Source organism: Zootoca vivipara, chromosome 2 (assembly GCF_965207765.1).
Source record: "Zootoca vivipara chromosome 2, rZooViv2.hap1.1, whole genome shotgun sequence".
Classification (NCBI taxonomy): domain Eukaryota; kingdom Metazoa; phylum Chordata; class Lepidosauria; order Squamata; family Lacertidae; genus Zootoca; species Zootoca vivipara.
In genome coordinates, this window is record NC_142584.1 from 106,926 (window position 1) to 128,183 (window position 21,258).

General features: G+C 48.8%; 1 protein-coding gene, 1 long non-coding RNA gene and 1 pseudogene across 5 annotated transcripts in view; 1 reads left to right on the forward strand and 2 right to left on the reverse strand.

Annotated features, from left to right (window-relative positions):
* LOC118077906 (LIM/homeobox protein LMX-1.2-like) overlaps positions 1 to 21,258 on the forward strand; it is a 97,924-nt gene that overhangs the window by 64,788 nt on the left and 11,878 nt on the right. For 3 of the 4 annotated variants that reach the window (XM_088662770.1, XM_088662772.1, XM_088662771.1), the window contains exons 4-7: positions 7,351 to 7,583; positions 10,247 to 10,404; positions 11,860 to 11,937; positions 20,105 to 20,255. In XM_088662770.1, coding sequence (XP_088518896.1) covers positions 7,351 to 7,583; positions 10,247 to 10,404; positions 11,860 to 11,937; positions 20,105 to 20,255 — 620 coding nt within the window. The remainder of the gene's footprint in view (positions 1 to 7,350; positions 7,584 to 10,246; positions 10,405 to 11,859; positions 11,938 to 20,104; positions 20,256 to 21,258) is intronic. The other variant, XM_035101631.3, reaches the window with a different exon arrangement.
* LOC148686680 (uncharacterized) lies at positions 477 to 4,755 on the reverse strand (annotated as a pseudogene).
* Positions 9,942 to 16,585, reverse strand: LOC148686681 (uncharacterized). The gene is made up of 2 exons (XR_015948340.1): positions 16,060 to 16,585; positions 9,942 to 10,638 (listed from the first exon to the last, which is right to left on the reverse strand). It is a non-coding gene; the product is annotated as an uncharacterized LOC148686681 (long non-coding RNA).

Genomic DNA, 21,258 nt, shown 5'->3' on the forward strand with positions numbered 1-21,258 from the left:
TTACTTCATCAGAACCATCTGCTGCAATGCAAACCCCTTTGCTGGGGTTATTTATTCCTCCCTTCAAACGCCTCTCCGTTCCAGGGGGCAGAAGATGTTAAAGGAAGTCTGAGGGTCATGAATCCAGGGGTTCCTTGGGGTGGGTGTGGAGGGAATGCATCCTCGGTGGAAGGAGTGGCTGTCAAATTGGCAGGATATGCTACAGGTAGGAAAGAAAATGGGATCTACTAAAAATTAGAAGAGACAGAGCTGGACAATTCAGGGAGATCATGCTAAAACTGAAGGATTTCTCTGACACAGCAAGGGGGGGAATGCAATGGGAGATTTACAGTTTATTTGTGTTGACATCTGGAAAGAGACCATAGCCCCCACTGCATTTGCAGTATGTAATGCTTGCAAATCGTTGAAATTATTTTTATTTTATAAATTTCTACTCCACTTTTTCCAAAGCTGATTCTTCCTTAAAGCTGCAACATTTATTCAATCTGTTAGAACAAGTGATTAGGGATCTAGAATTAAGGGTGATTAATAAATACATACAGCATGTGAGCCCCAATTGATCAGATTATTCTAATTTATGAAGCTGCAGGATACAGAATAAAAGGGGTCTCTTTTCCTGTGTGCAAGTGGTAAAGAAATGCATCTTCTGAGACGATGCAGGTGTGTGTCATTGCAGGCATTGGCTAAAACCTAAGGAAGTATTCTTTTTGTCTTTGAAAGTGTTTTTCTCGCATGCAGACTTGTGCAGATTTATTCCAACAGTTAACAGATCATGTGACCAAACCTGACGGCTTTGGAGGAGTAAATCAACACTGGTTCAAGTTTTTTGTAAGCCCTTGAGGATGTTTTTTCTCTGCGTTCCTTCTGCTTGCTGTTTGTGGTCCCTCTGATCAGGATAATATCACTTGATAGATGGATGATCTTGCCTCACAGCAGAAGGCTGAACAGTGGGGCGGAGGGGAGGGGGGTGAGGCCTTCCTGGCTCAATCCTTCTAAGCATAAGCCATGCCATTGCACTGGTGTTGGCTGGGTGGGTGGGGGGCATTTCCCAGTCTCCGTTAGCATCCCTTGAAAATCCTGCTGTACTGGAAGGTGAAATGCAAGATTGCATTGTCCACCGATCTTCCATTGAGAATGGCATCCTCTCTGTGGCATTCTTCCTGTGCTAAATCATTTCACTCACCTCTTGATAATATCATTTTGGCTGGTTTATTACATGAATCTCCTGGCATTCCTTCCTTCTGAGCTCAACACAACATGCTTGGTTCGCCCCTGTCTTCTCACAGCAATCCTGTGAGGTAGGATAAGGTCACCATGACTGAGTGAGGATTTGAACGTGGATTTCCTCAGTTTTGAGACACCTTACTGGCTCTCTCGTGTATTGTATGTGGTTCTCCAACTCCTGCTTCTCACTGTTAGGGGACAGTGATGTTGTCTGGCAGGGCAGAAACTTTCAGTATAGCATCATCATCATCATCATCATCATCATCATCATTTATTATTTATACCCCACCCATCTGGCTGGGTTTCCCAAGCCACTCTGGGCAGCTTCCAACAGAAAAATGAAATAAAACAATTAAACATTAAAAGCCTCCCTAAACAGGGCTGCCTTCAGATGTCTTCTAAAAATCTGGTAGCTGTTTTTCTCTTTGACATCTGATGGGAGGGCGTTCCACAGGGCGGGCGCCACCACCGAGAAGGCCCTCTGCCTGGTTCCATGCAACTTGGCTTCTCGCAACAAGGGAACCGCCAGAAGGCCCTTGGTACTGGACCTCAGTGTCTGGGCAGAACGATGGGGGTGGAGACGCTCCTTCAGCTATACTGGACCGAGGCCATTTAGGGCTTTAAAGGTCAGCAGTAACACTTTGAATTGTGCTCGGAAACGAACTGGGAGCCAATGTAGATCTTTCAAGACCGGTGTTATGTGGTCTTGGCGGCCGCTCCCAGTCACCAGTCTAGCTGCCGCATTCTGGATTAGTAGTTTCCGGGTCACCTTCAAAGGTAGCCTCATGTAGAGCGCATTGCAGTAATCCAAGCGAGAGATAACCAGGTGCACCACTCTGGCGAGACAGTCTGCAGGCAGGTAGGGTCTCAGCCTGCGTACCAGATGGAGCTGGTAGCTGCCCTGGACACAGAATTGATATGTGCCTCCATGGACAGCTGTGAGTCCAAAATGACTCCCAGGCTGCGCACCTGGTCCTTCAGGGGCACAGCTACCCCATTCAGGACCAGGGAGTCCTCCACACCTGCCCGCCTCCTGTCCCCCACAAACTGTACTTCTGTCTTGTCAGGATTCAACCTCAATCTGTTAGCCGCCATCCATCCTCCAACCGCCTCTAGGCACTCACACAGGACCTTCACCACTTTCACTGGTTCTGATTTGAAAGAGAGTTAGAGCTGGGTATCATCCGCATACTGATGAACACCCAGCCCAAACTCCCTGATGATCTCTCCCAACGGCTGCATATAGATGTTAATAAGCATGGGGGAGAGGACAGAACCCTGAGGCACCCCACAAGTGAGTGTCATGGGGTCTGAACACAGCCCAGGAGGAAGGAGCAGAACCACTGTATGACAGTGCTCCCAGCTCCCAACCCCTCTAGATGGTCCAGGAGGATGTTATGGTTGATGGTGTCAAAAGCCGCTGAGTGATCCAGCAGAACTAGGAAGCAGCTCTCACCTTTGTTCCTAGCCCGCCGGAGATCATCAACCCAGGGGCGGAGCAAGAGCGAGCGGGGGCGGGCTGCCCCAGGTACCACCCTGGAGGGGGGTGACACCCTGGAGGGGGGCCCCGGGCCCCGCCCCCGCGATCACAGCTCCAAAGCCGGCAGGCCAAGAACTAGCTGACTTGTTTGCTTGCTCCCTCGGCCTGCTGGCGCCTGCTTGCTTGCTTTTTTAAAAAATACATTTTTCTCAGCGGCAGCGCTGGGCCCAGGGATGCCTCTGCGCCGCCACCCCAGGTGTCCTAGGGGCTAGCAACGCCCCTGCATCAACCAGTGCGACTAAGGCAGTTTCAGTCCCATGATGAGGCCTGAATCCCGACTGGAAGGGATCCAAATGGTCCGCTTCTTCCAGGCGTGCTTGGAGTTGTTCAGCAACCACTCGCTCAGTCACCTTGCCCAAGAATGGAAGATTTGGGACTGGGCGATAGTTGGCCATATTGGCCGCATCTAAAGATGGTTTTTTTAGAAGCGGTTTAATAACCGCCTCTTTCAGCGGGTCTGGGAAGGCTCCCTCACAGAGAGAAGCATTCACCAATCCATGAAGCCCATCACCCAGCCCTTCCTGGCTAGCTTTTATAAGCCAGGATGGGCAAGGATCAAGGAGACAGGTGGTTGGTTTCACTCGTCCAAGCAGCCTGTCCACATCCTCAGAGGTAACAGATTAAAATTGATCCCACGCAACTTGACTAGACAGACCTCTAGCACTCCCCCGCCCTGGCCCTGCTCCCACGGTGGAGTTTACCTCTTCCCAAATCTGAGTGACTTTACCTGCAAAAATTTTTGCAAAATCATTGCAGGAGATCATGTGGCCCGTACTGAACCCCGATGGAGCAGGTGGTTCCACTAAACTGCGAACCACCTGATAAAGTCTTCTTCAGCGTCACTACCAACACTTGGTAGGCTCTATATTGAGCTCTAACCCGTGTCCGGTCAGATTCAGAATGAGTTACCCGCCACCAGCGCTCTAGCCATCTCAGTGATTGTTTCATCACCCTCAGATCCGTGGAAAACCACAGGGCTGTCTGGGCTCCATGCAATCGGAGAGGGCACTTCGGAGCCAAACAGTCAATAGCCCTGGTTAACTCCACATTCCTGCGGGCCACCAGGGAATCGGCTGAAAGGCCATCAACATGGGATAAAGCATCCCCCACCACTCTCTGGAAACCATTTGGATCCATTAAGTGGCGGGGGCGGACCATCCGAATAGGTCCCACCTCCCTGCAGAGGGGAAGGGTCGCGGAGAAGTCCAGTTGCACCAGGTAGTGATCTGACCATGGCGCTTCTTTAGTTTCGCTTTTACTTAGTGTCAGATCACCAACATCCATAGAGGTGAACACCAGGTCCAAGGCATGTCCGTGGCTATGAGTTGGGCCCAACTTATTCAGGGGCAGCCCCATGGAGGCCATGCTTTCCACGAAGTCCCGAGCAGCCCCTTGTAAGGTCGTGTCGGCATGGATATTAAAATCCCCTAGGACGACCAAACTAGGTGTCTCCAGGAGAACATCTGCCACGACCAGAGGCAGCTTGGGCAGGTTATCCTTGGTGCAGCAAGGAGGTTGGTACACCAGAAGGAATCCTGTACTGCCCCTATTGCCCAACTTCCAGAACATACACTCAGAGAACTGGATCTTCCCAATAGGACGCCTGGTGCAAACTAATGACTTCCTAAAAATCACTGCAACCCCCCCTCCCCGCCCACAAGGCCTGGGTTGCTGTGCATAAGAGAAACCTGGTGGACAAGCAGCAGCTAAAACAGGCCCATCTGCTTCATCCAACCAAGCCTCCATTACACATGCCAGGTCAAGTCCTCCATCCACGATCAAGTCATGGATGGCAGTGGTCTTGTGAATCATTGACCTGGCATTGCACAGCAGCACCTTCAGGTCATGTGGGTATCCCTTGCTGATTCCAGTATCCATCCAGTCAGGACCAGACCCAGAGGCAGGGATAGTTTTCAAACAACGACTAAGCCTGCCTCCTCGGTAATGACGTGGTCTGGTCTTAGCGTAACTCCTCCTACCCGTGATCACTGAGATCAGTTGTCCCAGTGCATCCCCCCCCTGTGGAACCTGCCCCAGCCATTTTGTTGGCTGGGACCCACTCCCAGGCAGCCCTGACCCCTCCCCTTAAGAACAAAATTAAACCTATATAAGCACACACACAAAAACAAAACAAAAAATACAAGAAAACCATACAGACAAAAAACAGAAAAATTACAAACAAACCAAAATTAAGCAAAACCAATTTAAACAAATTCCCAAACCCAACTAGACATCCAATTTAAAAAGGTGAAAAGATTTTTTTAAGAAGCATCACATTGCAGGGTACATGAAACTCTGTGTCACAAATAATATAGCATGGGGTGCGGTTTTTCATGGTAGCCTCTTGTTCTTCTACAATGTGTTGCTTCATGCTGATTCAACTGTAATAATAATAATTTGTCATTTATTTTAAATAATTTACACCCCACTTAAAAAAAACCATTCTCCCCAAAGCAGCTTGCAAGGGGGGAACCCACAGACATAACAACAAAACACACATTAAAAATGAATTGGCATTTCAAAACGGGATGAGGAGCTTGCCTCTCCCCCCCCCCCGCCATTGCTGAACTACAACTCCCATCACCCTAATACTGATCACGTGGATAGGGGATGGTGAGGGCTGCAGTTTAGCAACATTGTAGGGCCACAGGCTCCCCGTCCCTGACTGAAAAATAATTTGCACATTTAAAAAGTTGCTTTCCACACTGTGAAAGTACAAAATACTCCAGAAGTTCCTCTTTCAAAGTACTACCCCTTAGTGAGATGCTGCAACTAGCTGGAAGGTTAAAAAAGGCTTCTGACTCCTGGGACTCTTGGCTTCCAGGGAAATCTGAGCTCTGGTACTTTTCCAATTCTAACCTGTTCTATGAGAATTGGTGTGCCAAGCACAGGTTGCTTCATCCCAGTATCCTGTCTTCAACTGTGGCCCCTTTTGCTGAAGCAAGCTAGAGAGATCCACTCCTTGCCTTTTGTCCTCCCCGCCACCGCCTGATGATGTAAGTGATACCTAGGGTTGCCAGCTTTTTCTAAAGGCTCTGTTCCTGTGCCTGTAACAGCAGCCCAAGCTCCAGAAATCCAAGTGGCAAACTGTTCCCATCCCTCCTCAACATTCTTCCTTCTCTGCCCAGGGCTTGCCCTCCTGTTGGTCAGTCATGCCACCATCATTTCAAGGAGGGCATTAATTACACTTCCTTTAAACAAGAGGAGCTAAACCCTTGCAAGGAGTTCCAAGCAGATAACTTGCCCTATCATCTCCCTCATAATCGTCGATCAGGATTTGTTCTTGTTTCTGTTTAGGAACCTCAATAAGGAAATTATGTTTCCAGCAATCTGGAGTTGACTAAATCAAGGCAAAAGCCAACAATAAACAGTTAACTAATTATTATTTCTAGAACATACAGATAAATAAAAGGGAAATAAAGGGAAAGCCATAGACCTTGCCATCTTACAGTAAGTAAAGATGGAACAAGAAGTTGCCTTGGCAAATGTATTTTCCCAAACCTGTGTTTGCTGAGATAACAGATGTGAGTATGGATGAAGCATTTGCTCAAGAGAATCAGCTGGCAGGGAAGATGGTCAGCCCATTTCTTTCTTGCTGATTCTTCCCTACAAACCCATGGAAGTGGTACGAAGAGCCCTATGGGATCTAATCCAGCATCTTGTGGTCACAATGGATGAGAAACACTCTGGGGGAAATATATATTGAAGCAGCTTTGAGCTTCTCAGATGAAGAGCAGGGTAGGTAAATCCTAGCTTGGGGTTTGGATTTCTTTTTAGCTGAGGGCTTGCATAGGAGAACAGACCTGCCACATCTGAATGGACCAGGAAAACAAAATGGATGGTATGTTTGCAGACTCTGGGGGCAAAGCCACCCCAGCGGAGAGTGGGGGGGGAGCAGGAACTAGCTTTGCCTCTTGCCTTCCTGGCAGTTGGCCAGGCTGAGTTGGCATCCGTCACCCGAGATCCTTCCTTAACAAATGGCCAAGTCTGTCCATCTGGCCTGTGGTAAGTCAGACATACTCATGGGTGATCAGGTAATAATAATAATAATTTATTATTTATACCCCGCCCATCTGGCTGGGTTTCCCAAGCCACTCTGGGCGGCTTACAACAGAAAAATGAAATAAAATAATTAAACATTAAAAGCCTCCCTAAACAGGGCTGCCTTCAGATGTCTTCTAAAAATCTGGTAGCTGTTTTTCTCTTTGACATCTGATGGGAGGGCGTTCCACAGGGCAGGCGCCACCACCGAGAAGGCCCTCTGCCTGGTTCCATGCAACTTGGCTTCTTGCAACAAGGGAACCTTCAGAAGGCCCTCGGTACTGGACCTCAGTGTCTGGGCAGAACAATGGGGGTGGAGACGCTCCTTCAGGTATACTGGACCGAGGCCATTTAGGTAGGGAAATCTTCATAAATTGGAAAAGAGTTCCAGATTCCAGGCTACTGATGTGCCACACCTTATAAAGACACCCAGGAATGTATGCAAATGTAGCTGCACACCAAGCCTAGCTGTCGTATAGTCTGTGGACGGTCTCTTTCCGCCGTATCTGCTTTGCCTCAGTGTCCGGCTCCCCTTTTTTTCTCAGGCTCTTCCAGACTAAATGCAGTGGTTGCCTCAAAGCAGTGGCTCCCTCAGAGTTCATCATGCGGGTGCTGGAAAACGTCTATCACGTCCACTGTTTCTCCTGCTGTGAGTGCGAGAGGCGGCTGCAGCGTGGCGATGAGTTTGTACTCAAAGAAGGGCAGCTGCTTTGCCGCAGTGACTATGAGAAGGAGAGAGACATGCTGAGCGCCATCAGCCCCACTCCCACTGAGTCAGGTGAGAGGCAAGAGCAGTAAGACCTTCTTTGTAGGGAGGGAGGCCAAGGTCTCTGAGCATGGGCAGAGTCACCACTCCAGAGTCCTATCACCAGCTCTCAGACATCTGAGGCCGCATAAGGACAGTCCTATGTGGGAAAATGGATACCAAGCCCCCCCATTCTAGTTCCAAATTTGCCATCCACAAAGCCCCCATCTGCAATCCAAAATACACTTCTGTGGGGCAGGGCAGGGGAAACCCAACAAATTCAGGATGTTTTACTTCCAAATAGCCATGCTTAAGAATGCAATGCACAAGTTCCTGTTTCAACCAGGAACAACAAGGCTTTGTGGCATCCTCCTTTGAAGCTGCTGACCTTAGAGAAGGGGCTAGAATGAACAGGTGCAACCTTAAAAGACAGAGGGTTGGACCCAAAGCTAGTCCTACTTAGAGTGGGGGGCCCTCCTCCAATGTGTGCATGCCGTGTCTCCGCTTGCACTCGGTCCAGGCCTCCTCTGCTGCACCATCTCTGCACCCATCTCACTGCTTGCGTGCAGCACTGGCTCCCAGGAGAGGCAGGGGCCATGGCATCCTCCAGGCGGAGGCAGTGCTCAGCTCCTCAGGATTGGGCCAGGTGGCTGTCACAGCGAACCCTCCTATGAGCCTCAGGCAGCAGAAGCCCCCCAGGCAGTGTCCCCCCAGCACAAACAGACCCTCCAGGGAAGCAGAACCAACAGTGGCAGCGGGGTTGGCTGAGATCTCACAAGAGTGCTCTGGAATCTCATGAGATCTTGTGCAGAGCATGGGATATCATGAGATTTTTGTGAGCTCTCACCAGAAGCAGGCACTGCTGTTTTGCAATTGCTGCCAGGCAAGGCAGACTTCGGCGTGGGGGGGGGAGTGGGATGGGGCAGGGCCAGTGGCAGGAATGCAGTGGGGCAGCATGTTCCCCTTTGGCTGCAAGTGGCAAAATGGAGCGTTGAGTCTCTGGTGGCAGCAGTTGGCTCAAGGGAGCTCTGGGCATTGTGGCTGCCAACCCAACGCTTCTGTGAGCTCAATGCCACCTCAGTCTGATGCTGTGACTGCTGGGAGGACCCAGCTGCCTCTCTTCTCCACCCCGAGGGGTGTCCTATGCCTGGAATTTTTCAGACATATCTAGAATACTGTAGTTTGAAGTGTCCGGATTTTCACTTTTTGAAATATGGCAACCCTATCCATCCCACCAAGCCCCCACAGCTTGCATTTGTGAACAGACAGTTAAAGCAAGGAAGAAACTCTGGGAGTTTATAGTGCGACCCCTGCAGGGGGGGGGGAATCCCAAAAAGGTGCCCCCCATGTCAACTGCCGCCATCCCCCCCCCACAGTAATATTGTCATTGAGGCTCTCTTCTCCTTCTTAAGAGTGGAGCTCTGCAGGATCAGTCCAGAGGCCCATCTCGGCCAGCATCCTGTTTTCACAGTGGCCAGCCAGGTGCCTGTGGCAAGCACCCAAGCAGGGCCTGCGTGCAAGAGCTCTTCTCCAATTCCACTTCACAGCTATGCAAGGAAAATGTTTGCCCTTCTTGATTTCTGAGCAAGAATGTCCATGTGTTGTTGAGGGAATTAGGGGCATCTGGGGCTCCTTAACCTGGATGGGCTCTAGGGCCACAGTAATCCTCACCCTCAACCTCTGCTCCCTTGTGGCTATACGCATTCTTGATAAAGGCTTCAGGAGTAAACTCTGAGGAACAATCCATACCTTGTAGGACATCTTCAGGAGAAGGCTCAGCAGTAAACCTGACACCAATCTGGAGTGGAGTCCCTTCTGGCAACTCCTGCCACCAAGCTGGTGCCAAATGTATTGCTCTGCTTTCCTTTAGACCACCTCAGCAAGGCTAAGAGGGGGTCTTGTCATCTGGACAGTCCAAGACCTCCATCCACACTGCCCAGGCTTGTGCCCCAAAGAGGCCATGTTTGTTTGTTGCAGCAAAAGCAACAGACAGGGCTGCCCCTACGGCCAGGCTGGTTGGCACAGGGCACCACGGCGCCGGCCCGCCAGGAGGGCGCCGCGAGCTGTGCCCGTCCGCTGGCCGGCCGGTCCGCCGGTCCGCCGCGCAGCTGCGCCCATGGCAACTGCGCTGTGCCTGCCCGCCCGCCCACCGCGCTGGGAAACGGGGCGGGGGGCGCCGGAGGGATCCGTCGCTCCACGGCGCCAGGGGCGCTTAAGACGGCCCTGGCAACAGAAAGGCTTGAATCAGTTTTGTAATGCCATAAGCACTCGCAGCATCTGATGGAATAGACTGTGATCCACAAAGACTTGGTGGCCTTTAAGGTGCCGCCTCAATTCTCATTTGTAAGACTGCTCATTAAGATGAAAGAAACAGGAGACCGAGCCAGTATACATGCTAGCAATGCTCATTTATATTTTCCCTGGGGGGCTTCCAGATGTTGTTGGACTCCAGCTCCCTTCAGTCTCACCCAGCCTGGCCAACCCCCAAGGATAAGGGGAGACATATTTTGGCAACCACTAGGGAGCTGCAGGTTCCTCGTCCACAGCACAGGTCCCTGTGGCAGGTGCTCCCATGCGAGAAGTGGCCATGAGGAACGCCTGCGTGTCTTGAAGGGGGCAGGACAGAGAAGCTTTCTCCCGCTGGGCACCCGATGTGGGGGAATCCTGAGTCCAGTGTTTTCCTTTTCCCTTCATAGTGAAGAGTGAGGATGAGGATGGGAGCCACCCGCAGGGCAAAGGCAGCGAGGAAGCCAAGGACCACAAGCGCTCCAAGCGGCCACGGACCATCCTCACCACCCAGCAGCGCCGTGCCTTCAAGGCCTCCTTTGAAGTCTCCTCCAAGCCCTGCCGGAAGGTCCAGTATCACAGAAGATCCCTTTGCATGGGGGGGGGGGCGGATAAGAGAGTTTTCCCACCCTCTCCTCCTGTATCCCCCCCCCCCCCGGCACATTGCCTGTTGGGGGTGGGAGAACTCCCAGAACATCCGGGGGGGGGGGGGTCAGCAGAGAAGATGGCAGATTTTTGCCTTAGGCAAGCAGTAATGTTTGCACTGGCAGGAAGAGTGGCTTAGCATTATCCTGAATTCCTCCTGTAGGATTGGGAGAGAGATTAATTTTAGTTCACATTTTGATATCGACCTATCTTTTAATGCAAACCTCATTTTAATGCAAAATATTACATGAACTGAAATGCAGCTATTCATCAAAATTCATTCAGCTCTGAACCAGTTCTCCAACTAATGTGTCAAAAAATGCATACTGTATATACATATATATGGAGGAAGTGTGCAATTATTAGGATTATATACCACCCATCTGGCTGGGTTTCCTGAGCCACTCTGGGCAGCTTACAGCATATATAAAACATAGTAAAACATCAACCATTCAAAATGCATTTGTTGTTGCCATCAATTTATTAATTGCCTTCTAAACCTCCAATCAAGTCAATAAGATAATTTTTTTTAAAAAAAACAAACACTTAAAGCAAAACTCAAGCCATAACAAGTCCACACTCAGTTCACAGAATCATAGAATCTTAGAGCAGGAAGGGACCCCCAAGGGTCATCTACTCCAACCCCCTGCAATGCAGGCACCTCAACATGCAGCACCTCCCCATCCCATTTGAAACCAGACCAGCCCCTGCTTAGGTTTGCAAATGTTAGGGGGGAATTGTTTATAAACATGTGTCTGTTAGGAGAAATGTCACTAAACTCTGACAAAATTTCATGGGAACTTTGTGCATTTTTAAACAAACCACAAGCTGAAGTGGAAATGTGGAGAACTGAATTTAAGACTGGAGGATAAAAATAAAGGGTGAGAGACCAACATTAGTTTTGTCTATCCCTACCCACAGACAATGTTGTAGCCCATGGGTAGGCAAACTAAGGTCCGGGGGGCCGGATCCAGCCCAATCGCCTTCTAAATCTGGCCCGTGGACGGTCCAGGAATCAGCGTGTTTTTACATGAGAAGAATGTGTGCTTTTATTTAAAATGCATCTCTGGGTTATTTGTAGGGCATAGGAATTCGTTGATTTCCCCCCCTTCAAAATATAGTCCGGCCCCCCACAAGCTCTGAGGGACAGTGGACCGGCCCCTGCTGAAAATGTTTGCTGACCCCTCCTTTAGGCAGAACAAGCCCCACTTTCAGCTGTGAGGAGTTGAGAGTGGGTAGATTGCTTTCTTTTTGCAATCAGGTGTGGGGAGAGGAGAACCTGCAAATCCTTTGGCAGCGCACAGCATCTCTCAGCCCCAACCTGAAAGGGATGGAACTCTTTTTAACCAGACGCTTTTCCACTCTCCACGCTGGGCAGGTGAGGGAGACCTTGGCAGCTGAAACGGGCTTGACTGTTCGGGTGGTGCAAGTTTGGTTCCAGAATCAAAGGGCCAAGGTGAGTGACGGCCTCAGAGCTTTACATTTGGGTGGCAACCTATCTCTGACTAAACAGGAGGAAAGAGAAGGGGCATCTATCTCTGCCAGAGTCGGGCGGAGGAAGGGGGGTGCAATGGGAGCAGTCCGCCCCGGGTGTCACCACTGAGGGGGGTGTGATAAAATGCCGGGCGGCACTCACTGTGTGGCCTGCAGCGCTCCCAAGCCACGCATCTCTCCTGGGAGTGACACAGTGGCTTGGGCACCCGCAGGCTCCGCACTACCCCAAACGGTCCAATGGCACCTCCCCCTCAGCTGTGGGGTGGCTGAGTGGGAGGAGGCAGGCCCCACAGAGCATCCTACCCCAGCTCACCCCGCCCCTGGGCGCAGGCCATGCACCCCTCCCCAGGCACCCGATCTGCTTGCTCCACCGCTGGTCAGAGTTATCCAGGGCCGTCAGGCTGGAACTTTCAGGCCTCAGAGCAACACACAATCGCTGACCATTATTAAGAGGAGAAACACCTTTGGCTGTCAAATTTTGGCTCTTATTCCCAATAGACCCCTAAACCTTTTGAAAGGTGGGATATAAATGCTGATCCCCTTCATGGATCAATGCCTTGTCGTGGCGAAGGGGCTTGAATAACTCAGAGAAGCTATGAGCTATGCCATGCAGGGCCACCCAAGATGGTCATAGTGGAGAGTTTTGACTAAACGTGATCCACCTGGAGAAGGAACTGGCAAGCCACTCCAGTATCCCTGCCAAGAAAACTCCATGGACAAAGACAATAGGCATATAAAAGTTATGACGCTGGAAGATCAGCCCCTCAGGTTGGAAGGCGTCCAACATGCTACTGAGGAAAAGCGGAGGACAAGTACAAGTAGATTCAGAGCTGATGAAGCGGCTGGGCCAAAGCCGAAAGGTCGCTCAGTTGCGGATATGCCTGGGAGCGAAAGGAAAGTCCGATGCTGTAAAGAAAAATATTGCATAGGAACCTGGAATGTAAGAACCATGAATGGAGGTAAGCTGGATGTGGTCAAAAATGAGATGACAAGAATAAATATCGACATCCTGGGCATCAGTGAACTAAAATGGAAGGGAATGGGCGAATTCAGTTCGGGTGACTATCATATCTACTACTGTGGGCAAGAATCCTGTAGTAGAAATGGAGTGGCCCTCATAGTCAACAAAAGAGTGGCAAAAGCTGTAATGGGATACAATCTCAAAAATGACAGAATGATCTCGATACGAATCCAAGGCAGACCTTTTAACATCACAGTAATCCAAGTTTATGCACCAACTACCGGTGCTGAAGAAAGTGAAATTGACCAATTCTATGAAGACCTACAACACCTTCTAGAAATGACACCAAAGAAGGATGTTCTTCTCATTACAGGGGATTGGAATGCTAAAGTAGGGAATCAAGAGATAAAAGGAACAACTGGCAAGTTTGGCCTTGGAGTTCAAAATGAAGCAGGGCAAAGGCTAAGTTCTGTCAAGAGAACAAGCTGGTCATCACAAACACTCTTTTCCAACAACACAAGAGACGACTCTACACATGGATATCACCAAATGGGCAGCATCGAAATCAGATTGATTATATTCTCTGCAGCCAAAGATGGAGAAGCTCTATACAGTCAGCAAAAACAAAACCTGGAGCTGACTGTAACTCAGATCATCAGCTTCTTATAGCAAAATTCCAGCTTAAACTGAAGAAAGTAGGAAAAACCACTGGGCCAGTAAGATACAATCTAAATCAAATCCCTTATGAATACACAGTGGAAGTGAGGAACAGGTTTAAGGATTTAGATTTGGTGGACAGAGTGCCTGAAGAACTATGGATGGAGGCTCGTAACATTATACAGGATGCAGCAACGAAAACCATCCCAAGGAAAAGGAAATGCAAGAAAGCAAAATGGCTGTCCAACGAGGCCTTACAAATAGCGGAGGAGAGGAGGCAAGCAAAATGCAAGGGAGATCAGGAAAGATACAAGAAACTGAATGCAGATTTCCAAAAAATAGCAAGGAGAAACAAGAGGGTCTTCTTAAATGAGCAATGCAAAGAAATACAGTGGTGCCTCGCTAGACGAATTTAATTCGTTCCACGGGTCTTTTCTTATAACGAAAAGTTCGTCTAGTGAATCCCATAGGAATGCATTGAATTTTTTCTGATTTTTTTTTGCCCATAGGAACGCATTAATTGAATTTCAATGCATTCCTATGGGAAACCGCGATGCGCTAGACGAATTTTTCGTAAAATGAATTCGTCTAGCGAGGCAACCTCCACTAGAAAAAACCTTTCGTTAAGCGGAAATTTAGTTAAGTAGGGCATTCGTTAAGCGAGGCACCACTGTAGAGGAAAACAATAGAATGGGGAAAACCAGAGATCTGTTCAAGAAAATTGGAGATATGAAAGGAACATTTTGTACAAAGATTACCATAATAAAGGACAAAAGTGGTAAGGACCTAACAAAAGCAGAAGACATCAAGAAGAGGTGGCAAGAATACACAGAGGAATTATACCAGAAAGATATGGAGGTCTCGTACACCCCAGGTAGTGTGGTTGCTGACCTTGAGCCAGACATCTTGGAGAGTGAAGTCAAATGGGCCTTAGAAAGCACTGCTAATAACAAGGCCAGTGGAAGTGATGATATTCCAGCTGAACTATTTAAAATTTTAAAAGATGATGCTGTTAAGGTGCTACACTCAATATGCCAGAAAGTTTGGAAAACTCAGCAATGGCCAGAGGATTGGAGAAGATCAGTCTACATCCCAACTCCAAAGAAGGGCAGTGCCAAAGAATGCTCCAACTACCGCACAATTGCCCTCATTTCACACGCTAGCAAGGTTATGCTTAAAATTCTACAAGGCAGGCTTAGGCAGTATGCGGACCGAGAACTCCCAGAAGTGCAAGCTGGATTTTGAAGGGGCAGAGGAACCAGAGACCAAATAGCAAACATGTGCTGGATTATGGAGAAAGCTAGAGAGTTCCAGAAAAATGTCTACTTCTGCTTCATTGACTATGCAAAAGCCTTTGACTGTGTCAACCACAGCAAATTGTGGCAAGTTCTTAAAGAAATGGGAGTGCCTGATCACCTCATCTGTCTCCTGAGAAATCTCTATGTGGGACAAGAAGCTACAGTTAGAACTGGATATGGAACAACTGAGTGGTTCAAAATTGGGAAAGGAGTACGACAAGGTTGTACATTGTCTCCCTGCTTATTTAACTTATATGCAGAATTCATCATGCGAAAGGCTGGACTAGATGAATCCCAAGCCGGAATTAAGATTGCCGGAAGAAATATCAACAACCTCAGATATGCAGATGACACAACCTTGATGGCAGAAAGCGAGGAGGAATTAAAGAACCTTTTAATGAGGGTGAAAGAGGAGAGCGCAAAATATGGTCTGAAGCTCAACATCAAAAAAACCAAGATCATGGCCACTGGTCCCATCACCTCCTGGCAAATAGAAGGGGAAGAAATGGAGGCAGTGAGAGATTTTACTTTCTTGGGCTCCTTGATCACTGCAGATGGTGACAGCAGTCACGAAATTAAAAGACGCCTGCTTCTTGGGAGAAAAGCAATGACAAGCCTAGACAGCATCTTAAAAAGCAGAGACATCACCTTGCCGACAAAGGTCCGTATAGTTAAAGCTATGGTTTTCCCAGTAGTGATGTATGGAAGTGAGAGCTGGACCATAAAGAAGGCTGATCGCCGAAGAATTGATGCTTTTGAATTATGGTGCTGGAGGAGACTCTTGAGAGTCCCATGGACTGCAAGAAGATCAAACCTATCCATTCTGAAGGAAATCAGCCCTGAGTGCTCACTGGAAGGACAGATCCTGAAGCTGAGGCTCCAATACTTTGGGCACCTCATGAGAAGAGAAGACTCCCTGGAAAAGACCCTGATGTTGGGAAAGATTGAGGGCACTAGGAGAAGGGGACGACAGAGGACGAGATGGTTGGACAGTGTTCTCGAAGCTACGAACATGAGTTTGACCAAACTGCGGGAGGCAGTGCAAGACAGGAGTGCCTGGCGTGCTATGGTCCATGGGGTCACGAAGAGTCGGACACGACTAAACGACTAAACGACAACAACAAATGCTGAAACAAACCAAGAGCACATCAGGAAACGGCCTACTTACGAGAAGGACCCTGGCAGAGACGGCTGGCATGTTCTCCCCCTCCTGGGCAATCATTTGGGAGCTTCATAAGCATTCTCCAGCCCAAACATCACAGCGACTGGTGCCAGAAGACACCAGCACACTTTAGGGATCGGCAGAGGTTTGCGCAGTTGCGCAACAGACCTCAGTAGCACAGCATCTTGGCTAATCTACGTCATTTACATATAAACACACTCGGAGCTCTTCATCATGTCTCCCTCTCTCTTGCATCACACAGAAAAGAGAAAGAACAAAGGGACAACAGTCCCACTTAGGAACACAGTAAGACAAACATCCTGTCTACGTCACTTCCCACTCTGTGGAATGAAAAGACATACAGTCATATGACAGACAACAAACCTATGACTGCAGACAGGGAATGAATCTCCCAACAACCTCCCCCGATTCATGCACTGTGCTGCAGTCAACCACCATCAGTGTAACTGCAACAACCATATAGAATTAGATCATACACACAGTATACCTCTGTATCACCTGTTCCACCCTTGGCATTACCTGCAACTGGATTGGCCTTGGGCCTTACCATCTTGCACTCACAAGTAGTCTTGGCATCATAGCCCTTCTGACTATCAGGAAGCTTCACACTTGGCTTCGTTGGGACTCGAACCCTAGCCATCTTCGTCTCTGAGGAAACAGTGTTGGCACACACGGCCTCTGGACGTGGTCCAGCTTCCTTCTCCAAGGAAACAGTGTCTACCCTCACAGCCTTTGGGCTTGGTTTCCCGTCCCTTGTGGGCAAGCCCTGTACCCTTCTCTAGACCCCGGGTTTCAAGACCTGTGTCAAGCCACTAACCACAGCGAAATCTGCAACAGCTGTGTTAGCAAACTCCTGAGCATATCTGGTGAGCCTTTCACCCTTTGTAGCTCCTCCTGAGCTGTGCACCTGGCACACCTCCTCCACTGTATCAGTGGAACTCACCTGTTTAAAACAGCAACAGATTGTACTGTGTAAGTCTCCAGCAATGGGGTTGCCTAGGAAAACACATAGAATTCCTCCCCATTCTGTACTGCACTCAACATCCCTAGTGAGCAAAATCAATTCGGTATGAGGCTTTAGTACTCTGTACATGCCTCCATACCACAGGAAGAATTTATGCTCCCTGTTTCGTGACATCCCAACCCACATGTCAGACCCATTTATGGCATCTTGGATTTTTCCGGGTTTGTCACTGTACCCATCAGAAACTTTGTCTGAATTCAGGGGAAAACCTTTTGCAAACCATGTTTGCTGAGCATTTTGCTCTGTGTGACTTTGAAACCCACATGTCAGACCCTGTCACTGGCATCTAGACTTTTTTGGGGTACACTTTGTCACTGTCAACATCACCATTTCCATTACCAAGAGATACCTCTGTGAGATACCCTTATCTCCTCTCCCCCTTTTGCATTTCTCCTGACCACTGGTACACCTGGCCATCCATTGTGGCAGACATTTGCAATCTGGGAGCCTCATGCTTACAACCTGCATGGAAAACAAATGGTTAGCAGACATAACATCACATGTCTTTGCAACCTTCCCACCATCCCCATGTATCACATCACAACATGGTCAAGAACAAGCCATTCACAATGTCACTTTTGTTCTTCTGGATGGTGCGTTCTATTTATGACCTGAAAACAGAACATACATGCTGCGTTAACTGGAAATCCATCAGCACGCTGCGAATCCGACCTGGAATGAAAAACACAATAAGCATCACAACAGTTTTTCAGTTCCACGGCCCCTGGTGCTATGCACCCCCAAGAGGTTTGCTCTTAAGCAAAAGTCCCCTTGATGAAACTCTGTTTCTTCTTGACACGTCACAGTTGTCCAAAAGTCTTTGCCTCTGGACTCAGTCCAAACCTCACGGAAACAAAGTTCCACTGCCTCAGTCCTCAGCAGTGCCACCTGCTGGTTGCAGTGATGATTGAGATGACATCACAAGTCAACTCCCTTCTGCTCTGAAGAGTCCTCCCCCAGAACAGGAAACAGTTCCATCTTCAGCCAAAACGCCTTTAAACACAACTGGGGCTTTTGGCTTCAGGAAACATTGCCTCCCACTGCAAGTGGACGTCCTCTAGATAGCCTCTCGCTATCTTGGAATGTCCAGTTTTTCACAGCTCCAAATTCCTGCAGAACATACTCTCTGTGACTGTTGGCCTTTCTGTGGCACAGCAAACAAACTGCTTCGCAGCTTCTCTGGAACATAAATGCAGCTCCGACACATTCCCAAAACTCAGGGAACAAACTCAGAAGAATCTTGTCTTCTTAAAGTTCAAGCCTGCTACTTTACGCAGCGTGGAGGGGGGAATTCTCTCCCTCCCCCAGTAGCTTTAAATCAAGCAGCTACAGTCCAGCAAACAGCCTTGCTGGCATGAAAACCCAGCTTTCGCTTCTGCTGCGCAGGCATTGGGACACCACCTCCCCCGTTTCTAAAACTCCGGGGAAGGGACATCAACTTCTTCCCAGTTCCCTCTGTGCAAACTCAGGGAAACAAATCCATTCCTGTGCATCTATTTCGGAGATTATCTGCAGCAGGATCCTTCAGAAGCAGTCATAAATCTTTGCTGCTTCTCTATGCACACTATTTGGCAGCTGCACAAACACAGACTGGTCTGCCTAATTCCACTTTCACTTTTAGGCACCCAGCGTAACTCACTGTGTGTCTCCTTCTTTCCTCCGTCTCTGAAGAGTTGCTCACGGTGCTGATTTCAGGAGACTCCAACAAATTCTAGCCCCCAGTCCTCTGCTGGCACTGAGGCTGTGGCCCCGATCCCTGGGCCAATGACCTATGTCAGGAAACGGCCTAGTTACGAGTAGGACCCTGGCAGAGACACATGCCCGGCTGGCATGTTCTCCCCCTCCTGGGAGAGGGAGGCTCATAAGCATTCTCCAGCCCGAACATCACAGTGATTAGTGTCAGATGAACACCAGCACACTTCACAGATACGCAGAGGTTTGCGCAGTTGCGTAACAGACCTCAGTAGCACAGCATCTTGGCTAAAAACGTTTATTTACATATAAACACCCACAGAGCTCTTCATCATGGCTCCCTCTCTCTCTAGCATCACACAGCAAAGAGAAAGAACAAAGGAACAACAGTCCCACTTAGGAACACAGTAAGACAAACATCCTGTCTACATCACTTCCCCCTCTGTGGAATGAAAAGACATACAGTCATATGACAGACAACAAACCTATGACTGCAGACAGGGAATGAATCTCCCAACACTTTTGGCAATTGCAGCTGAGCTTTCTCCATTCCCCAGAGCAGAACTGCCTTGGCAGGGCTCCTGTGCCAGGTAGAAATTCACCAGGTCTTCCTCTCAGCATTCCTCTTTCTTCAAACTGGGAATACTACTGCACTTGTTGAATTTCTGCCTGTCATGAAGCTACTAAGGGCACAGGAACTGTACAAAAACCCAACAAAAAAGAAGTGGCAACCCTTGCTCAGATTCAGGTGTTTTAGAGCTGCTTTTAAATGTGAGTGCAATATGAATCAGTGCCAATTTTATTCACTGGCCCAGCAGCAATGCCTTCAGCTGTAGTGTCTGGTCTGCAGGAAGTAGCCGGAGAGCAATATTTATCTCCTTGTTGTGGAAAAGTACATATTTTGCTATTATTTAATATGGCACTCATTCATTACACTTCAGCCAAAGTTCTCTGAGCAACTTTACAGAGCAGCATCATGCTTGCTGACTTCCTCAGCTTAAACCAGGGTTAAAACTTAAGGAGTACTCTATCTTAAGGGGCAGACTGCCTTCCTTCCTTCCTTCCTTCCTTCCTTCCTTCCTTCCTTCCTTCCTTCCTTCCTTCCTTCCTTCCTTCCTTCCTTCCTTCCTTCCTTCCTTTTCTTCTTGTCAGCTGGCAACCTTAGTTGGTGCAGCAGGGGGAGGAGAGCATCCTATACTGTACAAGGCAGGGGCAGGTGTGTAGCCCTGGCCTTGGAAAAGGACAGACCCCCTCGCCCCAATTTAGGAGGGGGATTCTGTCCTCCCTTCCCCCTTTTGTTGCACCCCTGCCCAGGAGCATCCGTCCTCCTCCTTGCAGATGAAGAAGATCGCCCGCAGGCAGCAGCAGCAGCAACAGCAGGAGCAGGAGCAGCTTGGCAATCCACGCCTGGGGACGGGAAGGGGGACTGGAAGGAGCAGCAGGCAAAGCAATGAAGACAGCGAAGGTGAGAATCTCTGGCAGAAACTCGAGGGCATCTGAGTCCCTTGGTGTCAGGAGCTGGAGTCAGGCAGAGGTCAGCAACAAAACAATAAAGCGCCGATGTCAGTGAAGGTAACTCAAAGAAACAAAACATCTCAGGGCTAATGGTCACAGCAACGCTTCCCAGCAGGTCTTGCCCCAAAGAAGCCAGTGCAAGGACTGAAGGTCCCTGCCTTCCCACCACTCTCTGAGGCTCCTTCCCCAACAGCCAAAGGCTCCATTAGTAATTACTATAATGGAAAGAGAATTACAGTGCATCTCACCATGAGACCATGATCATGGCCCTGGTTTATGCCATCAGAATAGTGTATTGTAATTAAACAGCTCTGGGGCCCCATCACACACACACACAGGGATTGGGTTACTGTAGAAGCGTAGGAGTCTGTGCACGAAATAAAAATGGCTTTAACTCACCGGTTTCCTCTCTTCCTGCAAGGCATGCTTGGGATTGTGGGTATTGTGGGATGCAAAGGGTTAAGTGCAGTCAAGTCACAACAATCCCTAGATAGTCCACTTGGAGGACTGAGGAGGAGGATATGACTAAGCGTAGTTTCCTCTTCCTTCACATGCAAATGAGTTGAGGAAGTGGCAGATAAATCCTGAAGGAAACAGCCATTTTCCCTCTCTTGGACCAGACCTCTTGGACTACACACATCTTAGTGAGTCTCTCCCTCAAGGCCTCCAGCCTAGAGAGAGAGATGAGATGGAGTCTCACTTCTTATAAGTGAACTTCACAATGTATATATTACCTTTTAACTAAGCAAGTCTACCTCTTGAGTGTGCTGTACCTCGAGATGCTTGTAAGTAAACATCTTTTATACTTTTAAGAGCATTGTGTTGTGTCTTTTCTTTTAAGAGGGAAAAAGGGGAAATACCAGGAAAATACACTTTATTTTAGTGGCTTAAATCAAGCCTGCGCAAACGTTCTTCTGCTGTGTATTTTGCAAAAGGGGAATGTTTTACTCTGC